Here is a 21,077-nt window from a genome sequence, read left to right as displayed (position 1 = left end):
GAACTGAGTAGTGTGTGCTTAGGGTGTGTCAAAGTTTAAAGGTTTGTGAGTTTAAGTACTACCAATGATTCAAATGACGAATACAGTTTCAATGTTTTCTCTCATTTTAAGTTGTTCAAATGTGTGAATTGTTTTGTGAAAATATTTTACTTACAAGATTGGATCATGCTGGAATTATTTTTAAATTCTCTTGACCACAACACAATAACAACTGAATCCCCAAAGGACCACTCCCTTATTTAACAAAGGCATAGGACTGTTGGAAAGTTTGCAAGGATGCAACAGCACAGGCAAGAACACAATATTTAATTATCTCCTTTATTTAACCAGGACGTCCCATTGAAATTGTAAAAAGAGACCTGGCCAAGGTAGCAGCCGTCCAAAGTCAGAAGCGATATTAAACAGGTACTTTTTAAATGAAGTAAACAGTAAAAACGTTCAAATTGAGTGACAGCTGTTCAAGTACAGTGACCTCTCACAAAAAACCGTAACATTCCTCTTTCCCTGCGTCCGTCATGATACTCAAATCATTCAAGTGTTATAAATGTTGAAAATCTGAGTTTTTTGTGGGTTATGGCTGATCAAAACCTGGGGAACATTCGACATGCAGGAGACAGTGCGGTGGTTTACACTCACCCTTCCAAATAAGTGTTTAAACCATCATTGCAAAATCTGGGCAATGATGACAGACTACCTACACCCTGGTTGGTCACAACTAACAGCCAAGAATGAGGACTGCCGTGTCTACCTACTGTATTACTGTATCAGCTGTGGTCTCTGCTGCTCAGCAGCACAGAGTGATGTCACAGGTCTGGATGAGCATTTTCTAAACCACTATAGGTAAGTAACAAAGAATAAGACACAGGGTGCTGATTTCATAACACAAAAACAACCAAAGATATTTTATAAACATTTGTTTGTTCGTTTCATTCATTTCATTTCATTCATTATTCTTGAAGACAGTAGATCAGAAATCACCTTGTTTGCAGCCACTTACCCGAATCCAAGTCATGGGTTTATGCTGGAACCTATCCCAGCTGACATCAAGTGAAACAGCAGGGTACACCCTGGACAAGTTGCCAGTTTTTAACAGGGCCACACAAATAAAGACAGTTGTCCATTTTTAAATCCCTTGAGAGGACATCTAGAGGAGGCCATGGAGGCTTTTAACCTGCATGTTGTATCTGAAACACTGTTTTCATAAACATTTGATACCAGTTCACTTGTTAAATTCCAGGGAACAACTACTTAAAGTACACATAATTCAAAACACAAAAAAGGTGAAGACAAAATAAATTTATTCAACTAGTTCGACACAGCAGTGTAAAAATGGGACAAACTGGACCTGAGAGAGAATGAACCATAAAGCAGATATTAACTCCCAGCACCAAGCAAGATGAGGTATATATCGAAAACAGTGACAGGCAAAAAACATGGAACATTCTGACAAACCTTTTGCTGTATCTAAATTCCCATTGCTTTAGTGAAAGTAAAAAACACCATCCGAGTCATCGGATCAGAATTTATTTACATTTTTATTGTACTGTATAAATAAAAAAACATTTTTCTATTTTTTTTGTCTACGAATCAAAAAGACATGTGTCTTGAACTGGATTCTGAACAATCAGAAGGTCTTAAATAACAGTAAAACAATACGATAAATATAAATATAACAACTTTAGTCCCACAGAAATTTCTATCTGTATTTACTATGCTGACAAGGAAAATATTTCTTCCTATCCATTAGATGGAAAGCTTCACAGACAACAAAAATAAAAAAAACATAGCTTTTGATATTCAGAAAATACACCTCTAAAAAACCACTGTTAAAAGTCAACCCTCAATGCAATATTTATGACCATTCACACGGAAAAACTAACCCCGATACCTGAATTATCTTTAAATCAACTTCTACTGATTATCTTTGGGAAGAACAGTATAGGGAAAACAGATGCCTTTCTTTGAGTCATATATACAAAAGTACCACAAAAATGCGACATTACACTTTTCTATATTTCAAGTATCTGACATGAGCAACAACAATGTCTAAAGACAATATGATTTTTAAAAAATCTATTTCCCTGACCAAACTGAATACAACTATTATAAAAATTGTAATTATAAAAATCCAATTTAAGGCTTTTCCTGACTTCAACACTTTTATGTTTCTCCAGTAACTGAATAACATGTAAGAAGGGCCAATCAATAGTAGGGATAAGTAACTATTCTGAGACAGACCTGTTTCTGATTACATTTATAGAATCATCAAGTGATTCTATAAATCACTTGACAAGAAAGAAAATCCCACAAAAACAGAACAAAAATGAAGTCTACCATTATTTACATGACAAATAAAGTTGTGCTATCCACATACACATTAATTTTTTTATTCATCTTCCTGATTGCTTATTCCGCTTTTGCAGGTCACGAGGGTTGCTGGAACCTATCCCAGCGGACTTACGGGCGAGAGGTGGGCTCCAGTGCACTGCGGAGCCACACGAAAAACAAACAACCATTCACACTCACACTTACGGGCAATTTGGAATAATCAGTTCACTTAATCTGTATGATTTTGAAGGTGGGAGGAAACTGGGGAACCCGGAGAGAACCCAGGCAGACGTGGGGAGAACACACAAACTTGGCACAGAAACCCAGAACCTTCTAGCTGTGAGGTGACATTACTACCCACCGCGCCACCCTCCTGCCCAGTTTCTACACACACTTATAGCAAAAGAATTTACCTGGGCGGCAGTAGGTGGGGACTGCAGGGTGGCCATTTCAGTACTCAAGAGTGTGAACTGGAAATGGAGAGGTGCCAGTTCACCTCCTGAGCACTGCTGAGGTGCCCTTTATAAGGTACTCATTGGGGGCACATCATGAAGGAGCTGCCCACTGCTCTACCTCTGATCTGCAAGCTTGCTTGCAGATCAGAGGTGTGTGTGTGTGTGTGTGTGTTTATTTTTTCAGTATTTCTTATAAGTCATTGGTTCATTTAGTTTGTTTCATCTCCATACACACATACATTATTGCACAGTAAATAACACGCTCTAGTAGTCACCAGTACGTCAAGTCAAACAAACCCTGAACACATCAGTAGCATCTCATTAGCAAGCCACCAAGCTGCTCTCAGTATCCTATGTCACCTTCCCCATTGGTTAGCAGAAATTATGTAACAAGAATCATACTTCTGCCTTAAAGTGCACTGGTTACTGTAGTCGTAACCATAGTAACCATGGTCCTAGATTTGCAGCAGGTGGAAAGATCACCTGGCTCTAGGCGACAGTCCATGATTCCACATGCCACGTTTGGAGTGATAGTAGTGAAAGAAGTGCCTCAAGTAGATCCTATCGACTTCCAGTCCTGACTGGATGATCCTGGAGCACAGAATAACAGTGATTACATGCTTTACATTTTGCTTACCTGTAAGACGGAGTTACCTAAACTTAGTCACAATAACAATAATGTAACAAAATTTTAGGTTTATTCTCCATTCGCAAATGAATATTTCCTTTGTTTTGTTCAAAATTTGTATCAGCTCTAAACTGGGAAAAGCATAAACATGTTGTGAACACAATACTGACATACCATCATCTTATTAGAACAGAGTTGCTGATTTACACATTAGTTTTTTTTGTCACCTGTTCATATATTTACTTTCTTTGACAAATGTTTCGACACTTTTTACCAACAAGTCATTTCCTCTGATTACTGCTGAGCAGACTGTTGTGTGTTTTAGAGATTTTTGAAGGAAAAATTAAATGAAAACAACAAACTGAGGAGGACTGGACAAAAAAAGTACACGTGACAATAATCCAACATAAGGTTCCATAAAACTGAGGGTACTTGCTAATCAGGAAACATTTACATTAACTGTCATCACTTTTAATTATATCCCCTATACAGTTCATCTTAGCGAAGAAGCAGACATACTATACATATTTCAGTACGCTCCATTGTGTGATTCTATCAATCAAACAATCCTGGGAGCGTCAGGGAGAGTCAGTTGTTCCAGCTGCTTTCATAGAACTCATCTCAAGTGATTGCATGGTTTCAGTTCTATGTTTGAAATCACAACATAAAATCAGAGGTGCCAAAAAAGTTTTTTTTTCATGTGGGTGGCAAAACAGTCACTGAATGTGCTGTGAATTAAATCGTGCAAAATTATTTGCCGATCTAAAGCCCTTCATTTGGGATCCATTAATTGTGAACAACAGAAAAACAAATCTGACAACATCTACTGGTGGTCACTTTTACTTGCCCCCTCCACTACCAGCAGCTTCACTGAAGACGACTCTTCCAAGGAAAAAAACTTTATAAACACTGTACGAGTAAACTCCATCCAAGTATTGTTAAACCTGTCTAACACGTTGAAAAACTTATCCAAATAATTGTTCTACTTCTGGAAAAGCATACCTGTCAAGGAGCTCCCAGTCTTCTCCTCCCCAGTTGGCTTTGTATTCCCTCATATTCATTCCTCCAACTGCATCCAGATCTGATTTATATATCCCAAGCAGGCCAAAGCCATTAACCTCCCACAGCCCTGCAACACATAAAATAATTTATATTAAAAGTTCAAGGCACCTTCATCCACTATTTTCCTGCAAATGAAAAACAGCACAGTGTTGTGGCTACAGTCATTATCATAGGAAAAACCTCCATTATATGTCATGTTACAACACAGTATCAGTAGATGCCATCATCTGAAACAGGCTAAACCAGTTGAGATGAGCATATTTCATTTTAATGCTTCAAAGACAATTTAAGAAGTATTTGCTGTTTAAATAAACAGTCTTGTCACAAAACCAATCCCTAAATAAAAAGCATATGAAGAAAACGCATAAAACTAAAAAAAAGGGAAGGAGAAAGCTGGACAAGGCAGCAAGTCTGAACCAAATCAACTCTTTGCAGTGCAAAGCTACACTATTCTCACAGGGACAAAAAAATCAAGTCATCAATGATGTCAGACAAGTTTGAACAAGTTTACACAAGTAAAATTCAAGCACTGTCATCACCACAATTAATGCATTTATCAATGGAAAATGAGTTAAAAATTCTTAACAGAATTCCTTTATGCCAAAAAAGAAAAAAGAAATTAATGCTGTGTTTATTTGGCAGATGCTCACTATAACTTGGCATACTTCTATACTGATTTTTTTTCAATGATTTCTTATGTTAGTGTCAAGAGACAAAGGTTTTTGGCTTGACTGAGTGATTATGTTGAACATCAAATAATATTCAAGGATGAATATTATATATATATATATATAAATATTATTATTCTATTTAGATTTAAGGAACTACTTCCCTGAAAGAATGGCCGGAAATGAGGTAAAAATGTATTAGTATTAGTATATGCATCTACCTCTGGCCTCTGAAGGTGTAGAACCACAGTCCAGCCTTATAACTACTGGAGCAAAGACCATGAATCCCTCCACACAGTGCTTCCTGATGGTATCGATGATGGAGGAATGGAAATAGATGTGGAGGTCAAACAGAAACACAATGCTGTGGGCATCCTGAGGGAGAATCAGTAAAATTATTTCTCTTTGTTCATCGGTCACTTCATCTTAAGGCTTAATTGCTGAGTGATGCTGTTAAACTCACTTTTACAGTGTTGACACCGGCTTGCAGGCCAGCAGAGCGTTGAAAGTTTCCTTTGAGCTTTATGTACTGGTATCTGAATAGTTCCACAGCTGTGGTTAGATCACAGACAATTCTACAAACTTGAAATTTTCAGTATGTAACTGACACACAAGCCTCTACCTGGGGAGCATGGATTTCTCCAAAGCCTTCTTCACATCCATGTCAGTACTGCTGAAGTCAGCGATGATGAGGTTCATGTTGGCATCTTGAGTATCTCTAAACATTCTTTCCATGTCATTAATGAGCTGTTGGACCCACCGAGCCTGGTTTTTCACTGATAGATGCATTGATGGATGACAATAAGAAACATTTTAGTTTTCAAATGTCATCCCAGTAAGACTGTTATTATTCCCATTTCAGACACCAAATCATGACAAGGATCAGCGGATGGAACAGCAGTAATGAACACAAATCAATGTGGGCGTACCAGGTACGACGACATGGACGGTGACGTCTGGTTTCCAATGGAAGTCCACAGGGTTACACAGGACCATTCGAGGTTCTGAAAGCCTGAAATCTTGCCTGTTGTGATCAAGTAAATGGTAGACATAGTGCGACAGAAGGAACAGCTGGCCAGATCCATCTTTGACCTCCAGCTCCAAGAGGTAGCGGCTGCCACGCATGCTGTCCACGCGTTTCACTATGTTAATCACACGTACCAATTTAAACTGTCTGAAAGAGCAAAAAACTAGATTAAAATATGCTACAAAACATGCTGTTATCTTATTTGGTGTGTTGTACTTATTTAAAAAATATTGCAAAACCTTTAAGAAAGGAGGATTTTGTTTTTTCCATGAATAATTTTTAATGTTCACTGATTATTTTCAGTTAGGTTGTTGTCGAGTAACATAAGGTTTAAGATACAAGATAAATTAGCGAGGCTTCTAGGTTATCTTTATGCCTATTTGTGAAATTTTTGATACTTGAATGATATTTTAATTATGGTTTAATCTGCCAATTTAATTAGAGTATGGTGTGAATCTTTCTTTAATAGACATGCAAAGGAAATTCTTTTCATTTATAGATGTGTGAAAAAATCCATACCACATTTACTCTTTTAATCTTATCTTATGATGATTATGAAATGAGTATAACATTTTTACCCTTTGTGCTTCCTGTTAAGCTGATCCATGAACGCCTCAACCACAGGCAGAATCTCACTGGAGTCGGGCAACAAGTTCCCTAAAATTCTGCAGTTTAGTTCAATTGCATCTTTTCGGTGTTTGTGGACGTTCATCTGGTCGACCTGGAATGTCTGGTTCCAGTTCACATCAGTGTCAAAGACCTGTGGCAGGCTGTGGTCCTCTGGAACTGTATTTTCAATACTTTCTTCTTCTAAGTTTCCCTCACCCATTTTGACATTTGACTTTCTTTCAGATTCCGCCTTTGCTTGGTTCTCCTCTCCTTTCGTATCTGACTGTTCTCCATCCACATGTTCTCCATTTACATCTGGTTCTGCATTCCTCCTCTCTCTGTGGATATTGATTTCCTGATCCTGCTGTAGATGAAAATTCCTTTGTATGTCATTGTTACTGATAGTGTCCCTGGAATCTGAAGCCTTTCGAATAAGCCTTCCTAAAGAGTCTAGCCATTTGGGAGTAACCAGATTGTCGAGTTTGTTTCCAATCTTTGGCTGCTTGGTCACTGAGATGAGTTCTGGTGGAAGCTTTGGATAATTGACTCTGATTTCACGAAACTTTGATTTAGGCGCGAGTTTGTCTGATGGGCCCATGGACAACTGCAGATGCTTTGAGGCTTTAGATGCCATTGATTCTCTTGTGTCAGAAGTGATTTTCTGTTTCATGTTGGCTTCTTGCTCGACCAAAAAGGGTTTTCTTCCATGTTTTTGAGCATTATTGTCATTGTCATCACCAGAATCCAAAAAGCGGATATAATCCATCTGGTCTTCTCCAATATCCTCCTCCTGTGACAGTAGTTTCTTCCATGGGAAATGAAATGCTATCATGGAGAAAACACATTAAGTTGGAGAGCAAATGAGAGATAACAAAAGTAAAAAAAGGGATATAGGGGAGAAGCAAAATACCTATTTTCTGCGCAGTAGGATGGTCTAGTGTCATGTATTGAGAGAAGCCATTCCTGAAAATGAGAGGCAAGAAAACAGAATCATGCAAAGAAGAGGTTATTTCTCCCAGATAGTACTACTCACAGCCTCTTCCTCCATCCATCCATCCATCCATCCATCCATCTTCCATCGCTTATCTGTAGTCAGGTCGCGGGTGGCAGCAGCTTCAGCAAGGAGCCCTAAACTTCCCTTTCCCCAGCCACATCCACCAGCTCTGACTGGGGGATCCCAAGGTGCTCCCAGGCCAGTGTTGAGATATAATCCCTCCACCTGGTCCTGGGTCTGCCCTGAGGTTTCCTCCCAGCTGGACGGGCCAGGAACACTTCCCTAGGGTGGTGCCCTAGAGGCATCGGCACCAGATACCCAAACCACCTCATCTGACTAATTGCGATGCAAAGGAGCAGCGACTCTATTCTGAGCCCCTCTCAGCAGTGTTCCTCACCCTATCTCAAAGGGAGGCACCAGCTATCTGCCCGAGCAAGCCCATTTCTGTCGCCTGTATCCACAATCTCGTTCTCTCGGTCATGACCCATCGCTAATGACCATAGGTGAGGGCAGGAACAAAGACTGAACGGTAGACGGAAAGCATTGCCTCTCGGCTTAGCTCCCTCTTTGTGACAACAGTGCAGTACAGTGACTGCAATATCACTCCTGTTGCCCCAATTCTCCATCCAAACTCACACTCCATTGTTCTCTCACTCCTGAACAAGACCCCAAGATACTTGAACTCCTTCACTTGTGGAAGGACCACATTCCCCACCCGGAGAAGGCAGTCCACCGGCTTCCTGCTGAGGACCAAGGCCTCAGATTTAGAGGTGCTGATCCTCATCTCCGCTGCTTCACACTCGGCTGCAAACCAGGCCAGTGAGTGCAGCAGGTCACAAGCCGATGACGCAAACACATCATCTGCAAAAAGCAGTGATGGAATCATCAGCCCACCAAACTCTAAACCCTCCTCATGATGACTACGCCTCGATATCCTGTCCATGAAAATCACTAACAGAATTGGTGACAATGTGCAGCCCTAGCGAAGGGCAACAGCTACTCGGAACAAGTCCAACTTACTGCCAACTTACTCTCATTTTGGGCGAACAGGGATTAAATGGCCTTGAGGAGAGGCCATTGAGGTTAGATCAGGGAGGCCATTCCTCCCAATCACGCCCTTTTAGGTGTCTCCATCATTGCCGATGTATGCACTGACGTATGCATTGATCCAGAACCAAGGCTATGTGTGGAGATAAGTCCCACCAGATCCAACTGGTAACGCTTCACATCCAACACAAGCTCCGGCTCCTTTCCCGCCGGTGAGGTGACATTCCATGTCCCCAAAGCCAGCTTCTGTCACCTGGCTCTGGTCCGTTGTGACCACCTATCATCATTGCCACCCATATGGCAGCACACCTGACCCTATCGGGATGTGCTGCATGTGGTGGGTCCACAGGGGTGGGAAAAATCCAAGTTGCCCTTTTGGGCTGAGCCCATCCGGGCCCCATGGGAGTAACGGCCACCAAGTGCTTGCTGACAGGCCCTCCGTCCAGGCCTGGCTCCAGACATGGGCCCTGGACTTCCTTCGGGCAGGGTCAATTGTTTCCCTTCGCGTTCTTTCATGAGGTCTTCTGAACCATTCTTTGTCTGGCCCTTCACCTGAGATCTGTTTGGCTTGGGTGATCCTACCAGGAGTAGATAGGGTCACCTACTCCCGACTCCTGACAGCATAGCTCCCAGGATCCTTAGGGCACACAAACCTCTCCAAGATAAGGTGGACAGCCACGATAAGGTGATGGTTTCTTGGAGAGGAACCATCACCTTATCGTGGTGGAGAGGTTTGTGCGCCTCTTTCTACCCCCTTCAATTACATGTGTAGTTTCCCATAGAACTTCTGCCACATCCAATCCCATCGCAAGCAGTAACCCTGTCTGAAGTGGGTCATAAAACCCAAGCAGTCATGTGCAACTGACTGATCAAAAGAGCCATTTTACATTTATATTGTCATACAGTCAACATCATAAAGGTGACATTATACTGTATGTAAGATCACATCTACCCCTTTTGGTCTAAAAAATGGTAGAAATGGTATTAAGTGCTGTGGAAAACCAAACGGTTCATTATCACTACAGTGTGACATGAGATGTGTGTAAAAAACATGATCACACCCCTGAAAAGTGCTGATACAGAACCACAGCATCACATAATAGTAAGGAAGTTCCTGTATGAGCTTTGGAAGAGGTTACAAGAGGAAGTAGTGCCAAGGATGTCCTTTTGGAGACAAGAAACAGTGTTCACAGGCATGATGCAGCAGGACTGAATGGCACTCTCTTTCTTCTTCTACCTGAATAAAACCTTCTCAGCAGGTTGAACAACACACCACCATCTGCTGCTGTGCTGTATAAATTTTGTTGTCAGTCTGGCTCACACTTCTCACACTCACAGTTCAATAAACATTGAGTGTGAGGCCTCACGTTTTCTCATGACTGGGGTTGTTGGTGTAGAAGCAGCTCTCCTGGGTCTCCATGTGTGTGAGCCGGGTATAGTCGTTGGGGTAGACGTAAGACAAGTGGACCTGGGGAGATGAGATCTTGTCTGACAAAAATTGTCCAACTCAACAGCTGAATTGAGGGTTAATGCGAATTCAGAGTTAATGCGAAATAAAATTTGTATGCAATAATTTATTTATTGATATATTTTTTCAAAACTACGCATGATGGTTTCTGGAATTAGAATTTCACCATTACTCTGGTGTTTATTATACAGTCAAATGCAAGCTAATCCTGGTTTAAATGCTGAACAGCCATTTGTGTTTTGGGAACCCTAATGTCTTCAGAACACATACAGTTACAAAAGATCTTACAATTAGGTTATAAAATATCATTGCAAAAATCAAAAGGTTTTTAATACAGTGGTTAAACTTTTGAGGTGGAAGGTTTTGTCACCGTTTATTTCCATAGCAAAAAAAGGTCATGGACTGTGGGCATAACAGAAAAATTGGGATCAGTGCTGTGTCTTAGAGAATGCAATATTTGAATCTATATTTCATTCCATATCTGCTGTGTCACAAACATGATAAAAGACTTCAAGAAAAAAAAAAGACACAATACCGACTGAACACTTTCAGAAGCCTCCTGTTTTTGTCTTCAACCACAGTGTGATTGAACTCATATTCTGATTTCTGATTATGAGTTCTTTAAACTCATAATAATAAACTCATAATCTGAAATTATTATCAGACATTTTTCGATGGAACAATTAACACAAAAAGGCTTTTAACAGATCATCATCCTATTAACAATGGTAGTGCTGTTAAACACTCGAGAAGACATCCACAGTTGATCTAGATCCTGCCTGTTAAGAATCAAAGTGAAGTGATTTAACTACATAAATACATACATACTGCAATCCTTGGTAACGGCCCAGAAACCGGGTTTTGATCACATAGCTGGGTTTGTATGAGCAATCAGGGAGAATGCCTTGAAGGAAAGTGTTGTTTAACAAAGGCACTGAAAAGACACACAAAGATTAAGATAGTATTACTTTGTGTAGAAAAGGATTGCACAAAAGCTGCATCTGGAATAGCAGGAAAAGAAATGAATCTCTGTCACTCACTTTGGTACAGGGTGTCTCGTAGATCCTTCCTCAACATGTCTGCTTTGCTGATGTGCTCATTTCTTAAGGGTTGCTGGGTGGTTGCAGCCGTTTGCGGTATGTGGCTAACGTCACCCAATAACAAGGAAGACTCATCTGTGTAGTGCAAACAGGGCACAGCAATAAGAGAAGTGCACTGTATTTATGCAACTAATCCGCAGACACAGAGCGGAATGACATTGTTGCAAATAAAAGCAGTAGGATGATTTTCCCTGATTCTGAGAGAATAAAATTTCAATGATGATGTGCAGTTATTATACTTACTAACAAAAAGGGAGATGTATTTGGAGTCAATAACTGCAAAATTTTCATCTTTATTCAAAAGCAGCCACTGTGTGAAAACAAACACAAAAACTTGTTTCTTGTTTCTTCAAATTTATGACTAAAATTGTACATGAAAATTAAGACATTTCGCACAATTCAGAGTTGGAACCAATGAAACGGACCAAAGACAACAAAACCAAATTCTAAATCGTAAAATGTAATTACTTACTGCCAACTCCACATGATCAGTCCCTTTGTCATCTTGCTTGTGTATGACTTCAAAATAGTACCTTTTCTGAGCAGACAGCCTGTTACACATTAGAAAGGTTATTCATCACAATCATACACATAATAATGACGACAAACATTACACTACAATGAAAACAAATCATGCAGTTGAACAGATGTGGACAAACAGGTTCCAATATTGGCACAATCTGTTTCAGTCTATTTCCTGTAGAGGATAATGAAATGAAATCCATCCATCCATCCATCCATTCTCTTCCGCTTATCCGGGGTCGGGTCGCGGGGGCAGCAGCTTAAGCAGGGAAGCCCAGACTTCCCTCTCCCTAGCCACTTCGTCCAGCTCCTCCGGGAGAATCCCAAGGCGTTCCCAGGCCAGCCGGGAGACATAGTCTCTCCAGCGTGTCCTGGGCCGTCCCCAGGGCCTCCTCCCGGTAGGACGTGCCCGGTGATCGGTTGACAGCTCCGCCCCTCTCTTCACCCGAGTGTCCAAGACATGCGGCCGCAAGTCCGATGACACGACCACAAAGTCAATCATTGAACTGCGGCCTAGGGTGTCCTGGTGCCAAGTGCGCATATGGACACCCTTATGTCTGAACATGGTGTTCGTTATGGACAGTCCGTACAAGCACAGAAGTCCAATTACTGAACACCAATCGGGTTCTGATGGGGGGGGCCGTTCCTCCCAATCACACCCTTCCAGGTCTCACTGTCATTGCCCACGTGAGCATTGAAGTCCCCCAGCAGAACAATCGAGTCCCCAGTGGGAGCGCTCTCCAGCACCCCCTCCAAGGACTCCAAAAAGGGTGGGTACTCTGAACTGCTGTTTGGTGCATAAGCACAAACAACAGTCAGGACCTGGCCCCCCACCCGAAGGCGGAGGGAGGCTACCCTCTCGTCCACCGGGGTGAACCCCAATGTACAGGCGCCAAGCCGGGGGGCTATAAGTATACCTACACCTGCTCGGTGTCTCTCACCATGGGCAACTCCAGAGTGGAAGAGAGTCCAACCCCTCTGGAGAGGACTGGTACCAGAGCCCAAGCTGTGTGTGGAGGTGAGTCCGACTATATCTAGTCGGAAATTCTTGACATCACACACCAGCTCAGGCTCCTTCCCTGCCAGAGAGGTGACATTCCACGTCCCAAGAGCCAGCTTCTGTAGCCGGGGATCGGATCGCCAAGGTCCCTGCCTTCGGCCACCGCCCAGCTCACAATGCACCTGACCCCTATGGCCCCTCCCACAGGTGGTGAGCCCATGGGAAGAGGGACCCAGGTTGTCCTTTCGGGCTGTGTCCGACCGGGCCCCATGGGTGCAGGCCCGGCCACCAGGCGCTCGCCTTCGAGCCCCACCTCCAGGCCTGGCTCCAGAGGGGGGCCCCGGTGACCCGCATCCGGGCAAGGGAAAACGTGTTCCAATGTTTTTCATCATCATGTGGGGTCTTTGAGCAGTACTTTGTCTGGTCCCTCACCTAGAACCTGTTTGCCATGGGTGACCCTACCAGGGGCAGAAAGCCCCAGACAACTTAGCTCCTAGGATCATTGGGACACACAAACCCCTCCACCACGATAAGGTGACCATTCAAGGAAGGGATGAAATGAAATTATGTGTTTTATTCTTATCAGTCAGGTAAATTTTGGTCACAACAATAAAGTGCACTCTTTGTTTTCTCAGGATATCATCCCGACGTGCTGGTCAAGTCAGTGTTAAGAGTAAAACCACGAGCAACAATCATCATCCTGACACAGTCGTGTCTAGTTTGAATTGTTTCAGGTTCCTTTTGGTGAAATTGTTGATCACTGATCCCTTAATAGTTTTAGGCAATAACAGAAATAGCTTCCCCCCCCCCTTCTCTCTTGCTATATGAATACACACACATAAATGTTCTTCACAAATATTTAAAATGTACCTTAAATAAATATAAGCAAATTAAAATTAAAGAAATTAATACAGAGATGCAAACTTCATGTAATCCAACAAAGCATATCTGGAATTTAATTGAATTATATCCAGAGGCTTTTGAATAGTGTACTGACCTTATTCTATGTACAGTGCTGTGAAAACTTGTTTCTTCTGTTTTTATTCATTTCTCAAGCATAAATGTTTCAGATCATCAATATATGTTTAATATAGGAACAGGTACTGCCTACTGTATTAAGTGGAGGCTACTGAGCTGGGAATACAAGAACTTTCCACACAAAAACCGACTTGTCACCCCAGACTGAGAATGGAGAAGCTCAGGCAATGTAACATGCTTTAGATTTAATCTTGTCAAAATGTTTTTGAAGTGTAAATCTAACAACAAAATTCAGTACATTCAACTCACCTTAATGGTGGGGATATCTGACAGGCATACTTATCAAACTCGCCTGGGGCAGTAAATTCCATCCCACTCTAGGAAGAAGGTTCACATGCAGATATGTAATATGGGACAAGAATGAACATTTCATGCAACAATATTAGCTGGTCGGCCACTATTAGGAGAAGATAAAAAACTCAGGTACCTTTCCAACCCACGCCAATAACTCTACGTTGAAGGGAGATTCATCTGTACTGAGCCAAAATTCAGAGTTGTCATCAGAGCTCAAAGCAAACAAATATTCACCTGAGATAAAAATCAAAGACAGAAATTGAGAGAGTGAGCTTTGAGGCACAAATAGCAGTGATGTTATACTCAGAAAACTAGACAAATATCTGTGGTACCATCAGAGTATGGATGTATATAACCAAAAATCCTGAGCCCATAGTCGTTCCACTGAGGAGAAACGGCCAGCTTTTGTACTGTCGTCCTGAACTGAATGAGGGAATGAAAGAGAAAACAAGGATTCAGACATGTTTGTTCAAAGTCAGAATACACCTTCAGTCTAGAGACAGGAAGATCTATCGTGTGGATGTTGAATGCACCTCAGAGGGAAAACTGAGTCTGTATGAGTTTACTTGAGGCCGGGTAAGAGTGTGTGCAAGGATGTTTTACAACACATAAAACACTCATTGTATTTAGACACCTCACAAATCATTATCCTTTAAATCATTAATTCTCATAATTCATGTCATTCTCTCTTGGTTTGTGTGCCAGCAGCTGTGCCACCTGTAATTCTGTGTGCCTTCCCTTGTTTTTTAAAAATAGGTTACTCTATTTTCCTTATTGAATTTCCTTCAATAATTCATAGTTTTAATAGCAGCTTAGCATTTTGCTTTTCTTGTGAAGTTTATTTCTTGTCATTAAATTACTGAGCAATGCTACCTTTTCCTCCTGTTCTTCAGATTTGTCACTTAATAGGTTACTAAATTTCATTTTAATTTTGTGCTTGTAAATATGATATATGGTATGATACGACTGATGGAAACGTGTGCAAATACATACATCTATTGGGACTGAATGGACAGTTTGAAACAACAATGTGCCACAATGACTGTCAAAATTCAATATTTGAACTGGTTAAAAAAATACTGTGATGGGAGAAGTGTTTAAGTTGAATTATGGAGACAGGGAGACATAAGCCAAGACGGCTTCGACCCCTCAATTCTTTTTTATGGATGTCGTTGATGTTGCAAGTGAGATGAAGGTGGTGAAGTCTGTTGTAATAAAATATTGGAAAAAATTGACAAAAAAAAAAATTACATGACCGTTTATCATGGTTTAGTAAAGAATAAGGACTTTCGAGTTGCAGAGCTTGCGAAATATGCTCAAGTATAACATCAGTAGGAAACTCTATATATTAAAAAAAAAATCAAAGTATGTTTAATGAGGGTAATATAAAGTAGTTTTGAGATATGGTCTTTACGAGCAATGATTATGGAAGCCAGGAAGCTGACTAAATGCAGTCATCACATGGATTGACTCACGTGAGGATACAGTGGATAGTGTATGTTCCTGGAGAGGTCAGCCACAGAACCACCACACCAGTCCTCAAAGATATGCAGATTGGCCTGACCCTTATACTGCAGGGAGAAAAGAGAGCGAGGATGACGGGAATGCGCTGCTCTTTGTGTTTTAGTTAGCTGACAGCAGAACAGTTATCCACCCTGCTTCAGGACATTACATACAACAAATACAAACATTTCTTCAACCCTCTTCCTGTGACATTAACTGAAATGATCAACTTGGCCTGAGAATTTTTTAAAAATATCTTAACTTTAAATATTTACAATTATCCATAATGGATTATTTTAGGTAAACCACAGACCTAGCTGTAAAGCTTTTATTTTCTCTGAAACAAATAGGGCGTGTGGGGACGGGCATTTGAGCATAACTGGAGTAGGTTGTGGAAAAATGTATTTTTATCATTATTATTAACTAACTCAATGTATATTCACAATTTTTAACACATTAAAGTGTAATCCCGTTATTTTCCACTGAGTTAGGATGGAGGCAAAATTATGATCTGTTTCAAAATCTCAGGATGTTCGAAAATGGTGGAAAAAAGTCAGGTGGGGTGGAACTGAGTCTTTGCTTTAAAGTGATGCATAATGACAATCAAGGATATTGCTTAACAATTCAGTTTAGAGTGTAAACAACATCATACAGAACGAGCGTCTCCAAAATATAAAGTTATTCTTTCAAGCCACTGTCCAATGCAAAGTGCTGCTAATGCAGTGGAAATGTTATGACTCAAATAGGGTAGTGGAAGCTGCCAGAGCAGCTTCTGCTGTAGGAAATATTGTATACACCAGTACACTGAGTGGGAGAGAGCTAGGCAGGTCTAGACAGGTTATTACGCGTTCAGAGGAGGTAGAACTGTGTTTAAGCATGTGCTTGACATGGACACACCTCTGGTTTCCAGTTGTTTGGAGTGTAGCTGGATCTAAAAGCAGAATCCTCCTTCGAGTTGAGCTGATAGTCCTGTATGTCCTGGAAAGCAAACCAAACTACTCCCTTCAGAATCTTTTCCCACACACCTCCATGTGGAAATGTATTTTCTACTAACGCTTCTTTTTCCGTGCGCCGCCCGTACTTACCCCGATCTCAAACATGGCTTTCTTCCAACTGTCGCTTTTAAGATTCAGACCTGAGAAAGCTGAAGAAAATGAGAGTTCAATGCCTGGCAGACAGATAAATACGCTGCAACTGTCAACAGATGAGCAACACAATACTCATTTGAATGTTATACTGTAAGAAGTGGAACATTTTGGTTTCATATACAAAAAGATACATTTTTAAAGAATAGTGGATTGACTGTCTTCTGGGTGGCATGGTGGGTAGCGGTGCCTCCGCCACAGCAAGGCGGTTCTGGGTTCGAATCTGTTTGGAGTTTGCATGTTCTCCCCGTGTCTCTGTGGGTTCTCTCCGGGTTCCTCCCACCTCTAAAACATGTACTTCAGGTGAATTGGCTGGCTTCAAATTGCCTGTGGGCGTGAGTCCACATGTTTGTCTATACTTGGCTCCGAGGTGCACTGGCGTTGCACCCGGAGTATCCCCTGCCTCACGCAAACAGTTGGCTGGGATAGGCTCAAGCACCTTGCGAAAGCGGATGAAGTGGGTGTAGAAAATGAATGAATGAATGACTGTCTTCTGGTTTGTAATGTTGGAAAATCACTGAACTCAGAGTCTGGGCTGTGAAGGTGTGAGAGCAGAAAACACAAGTCACTCGCTCTTCTCTGAAGAAACCTTTTTTGATATTTAAAAAAGGCTAACACAGGTCCAATTTTCTGCTATTACAAAAATCCAGCAAACTGCTTAATCTGACTCTCGGTGAATGATGTTATATAGGTGTTATGAGTGTTTCAGTCCCTATATACACGATGCCTTTACATTTTCTTGAGCTCTGACAGTACATCGCTTAAATAATGAAGACAAGTGTCACAGCAGAGTTGTGCTCACTCTTTGTTCAAGTTCCGTGCTGATGACCATAAAATTAAATTCCTGTCAGTCTTTGGTAAGCCTCTGTGGTGACAACGTGTGCATGAGTGATTCTTTGTAGCTGCCTCCATCATCTTTATCAAATTACAGGGTGGAGTGCATTTTAAGGACAGCAATGTTTTTTCAAGCTTGAGGTTACACTCAATGAATTGGGGTTACGAGAGAACACAGAGTCTGTAATTATCATCAGGGTGGAGATCTTTTGAGAAACTGGCCAATTTTGGCAGCACCAGAAATTCTAGAGCGGCAGTTAAGAAAAGTGAGGAATATTTTTGTCTCTTTCTGCATGACACCAAGTCTTCATATAACCCTTTTTCTTTTGGCTTTCTGTTGCAATATTTACTAGAGCATTTGCTTCCAGTCATATTGAAGTGTTTCAATGTAAATTTGTCTGCTATAGTGGTTTTAGACACTATTCCTAAACGCACTGCTGCGTTTACGTGTGGACGGAAATTTTTTTGAAAACGCTGTCGTGTGGATGCGAATCATTTTCGATGCGTTTTTAAAAAGCTGCGTTTTTAAAAAAATCCATCATCGTGTGGACGGGGCCTAAGAACGCTACTCTAACAACATCAGTCATTCAATCTATTGTCTTAATCTTTTAGAGGAGGAACATGTTCTTGCTCAGCGATACAGGAGGAAACCACAACAGTATCTGTTTGCAGTAAGACAGCTTGAAGTTTCTATCACTGTATAGAATAAAGAAGCCAAACTTTGCTCTTTTTTTAAATTAATAAATCCTTGTTTCATGATGAAATGCAGTTAAGATTTAATTTTCCCTTATGTTTTGATGTTTAGTTTTCAGTTTTTACGCAACCTGATTTCAGGAGTTTGGTGTGTGAATTTGCAGTAAAAAAAATTAAATACGGGTAGAAAAACAAAGAAGAAAAGGCAACAAGATTTTAATCCCCGACAGTATGATTAATGTAATTACTCATGATATAAAAAACAGCTCAGTCAAGATTTAAACCTATGAGTACATCTGGTAGGTCTTTTAGAGTATTTGATCACAGACCACAGAACTTTGGTATGTGATAATTCAGGTTGTGGACATTTTTCTTTCATCGTTATGAATAGAAGATGACAATCATCTACTTTTGCACCGCTTATCCTAGTTACGGGTCATGGGTCCTGCTGGAGCCTATCCCAGCTGATGACAGACAGCAGGGTACACCCGGAATGAGACGCCAGCTTATCGCAGGACCACATGAAAGACAGACAACCATTCACACATGCACACGCGCACACACACACACATGTTCACACCTACAGAAAATTTTTGAACTATCAATTGATCTATTGATTGCATGTTTTTTGAGGTGGGTGGAAGCCACAGATCCCGGAAAGAACCCAAGCAGACACGAGGAACAACATACAAACTTTGCAAAGAAAAGCCCGAGATGGAATTGAACCTGGGACCTTCTTGCTGCCACTTAAAAGACATGCTTAAACAATAAAAAAAAAGACATTAATGTCTTGAGATTTTTAAAAAATCTCCTACTCCTCCTGTAAGCAGTTGGAAACATAACATTGAAAACAATTGCACTTGACATTATCCTAGAATTACAAGGAAAGTTTCTTTTTTTTAATGTATGTTGGGCATGCGCTTCTGTGTCAGCCTTTGTTCAAAGTACTGTTGTCACATTTTTTGTTTCTCTAGTGTGGGAAGACACATTATTTTCATCTACGATACCAAGGTGGTGACACACCTATGTCATTCTATGCTGCGCTGATTCTGCTTACACCACAACAGACAGTAAGCAGACATGTAAATACGTATGATATAAGGCAGGAAGTTTAATTACCAAGTGTGAGACAACACTTCCTTCTCAGTCCAACCCCACAACCCCATCCCCCTCTCACTCTGCAAGACACACTGTTTCACCTCTTTAAGTCAGCATGTTTTTTCACCTGTCAAAGGGTCATGTTTCCAGCGCAAATGCATCTGAATCACTAATGAAGAGTAAAGGCAAAAATTGATCACCTCTACTTGTTTAAGGGAAAAGAAATAAAAAATTAAAGAAGCATAAGTTCTAAATTGTAATTAACAATCGGTTCAAGGAAATTCGCAAAATCTTCAGTGTCACAGTGTCTTATTGTCTGGCTGGAATTTGCTGTACAGTAAGGCTGTGGCAGCAATTTGATAATTCAGCATCTTCAATTCATTCCAGGACACTTTGTTTAGCAGCAGTGAAGCATTGTCACCTCAACCTAAAACGTAGTTGGGTTGTCAATCATGTTGATTTTTTTTTCCTGCCAGGATCATCCAAGTACATATCTATCTAATATCTAATTGCCCTACAACTTGATAAGAGGAAACTCTTCACTGACTTTCCCCTGGATCTAATGCCAGGTCATAGAGCAGGTTTTTCTTGTAATATCTCAGGTAAAAAGCAGGGATTAAAATTCCAGCATATTTATGAAGTTATTAATGTGATTCACCCACGGGTGTGGGTGAATCAAAATAAAAAATGTTCCACTTCCAAATTTAAATAAGAGGCAAATCCAGTAAAAAAGAAAAGAAAGAAATACGAGCTACAGAGTCATGAATTTGACTTGTTAAAAAGCTTGTCCCACGTGGAGGGGAATTCTGGACTATTCTAGCATTTTCAACTCTTTTGAAGTCTGCTCGGATTCATATTTATGAATGAAGAGGAAAAACATCAGAAGTAACTTTGAAAACGGTGCAGTCTTGCGCACGCACGCAAACACACACACACACACACACACACACACACACATACACACACACACATACACACACACACACACACACAGCGCTGCCTCAGTGGACTTGTTTAACGACGAACACAAGTCAATTCTTCCTTTTGAATTAAAATCAAATGGAGCTGCTGTGTATTTTCACTCTAAGTGGAGACATCTTAAACACGAATCCTTCTACAAGTTCATTTCTTGCTTTCACGCATCAGTATCCGTTATTAAATAGAGAGAATAACGCATTACTAGAACAAACAATTAAACAATAACCACTTGTTGAGTCAGACCTGTGGAACAAGTGATGAGGGACAGTCAAAAACAAACTTACTCCGAATGTTAGTCCATATTTTAAACGCCACCATCTCGTGGTAGACAGCAACTCCCACCAGAAAAATCACCCCCAATGCAAAAAACCTGCTGCGGCGCCGCAGTTTCTTCAGGGGGAAAAACAAAGACATCATCCTAACTCTGGGGCAAAACCTAAGAACACCTTATTCATGAGACACCTCTTCGTCAACAGGAGCTTGGAACCAAAGCGAGCCCATGCGCCTCCCACTCACAGCTGCAGCAAGTCGGTACGTGCTGCTGGCGCCGAGGATGGCACCATTACGCACGGCCACTGGTGGCTCA

The 21,077-nt window shown here is 41.0% G+C and overlaps 1 protein-coding gene across 1 annotated transcript; it reads right to left on the bottom strand.

Moving 5' to 3' along the window:
* Window positions 1–1,311: 1,311 nt before the first annotated feature.
* On the bottom strand, window positions 1,312–20,908 carry b4galnt3b (beta-1,4-N-acetyl-galactosaminyl transferase 3b). Its single transcript, XM_068314200.1, has 20 exons — window positions 20,776–20,908; window positions 16,829–16,887; window positions 16,641–16,721; window positions 15,716–15,811; window positions 14,573–14,663; window positions 14,374–14,474; window positions 14,196–14,263; window positions 11,859–11,937; window positions 11,630–11,696; window positions 11,327–11,461; window positions 11,111–11,220; window positions 10,186–10,286; window positions 7,688–7,740; window positions 6,747–7,602; window positions 6,071–6,315; window positions 5,764–5,917; window positions 5,605–5,677; window positions 5,363–5,516; window positions 4,414–4,540; window positions 1,312–3,374 (listed from the first exon to the last, which is right to left on the bottom strand). The coding sequence occupies exons 1-20, from the start codon at window positions 20,906–20,908 to the stop codon at window positions 3,263–3,265; spliced, it is 2,895 nt and encodes a 964-aa protein (XP_068170301.1). The 3' UTR covers window positions 1,312–3,262.
* Between the last annotated feature and the right edge of the window lie 169 nt (window positions 20,909–21,077).

Source organism: Antennarius striatus, chromosome 4 (genome assembly GCF_040054535.1).
Source record: "Antennarius striatus isolate MH-2024 chromosome 4, ASM4005453v1, whole genome shotgun sequence".
In the NCBI taxonomy this organism is placed as follows: Eukaryota; Metazoa; Chordata; class Actinopteri; order Lophiiformes; family Antennariidae; genus Antennarius; species Antennarius striatus.
This window is presented reverse-complemented; position numbering and strand designations above follow the sequence as displayed.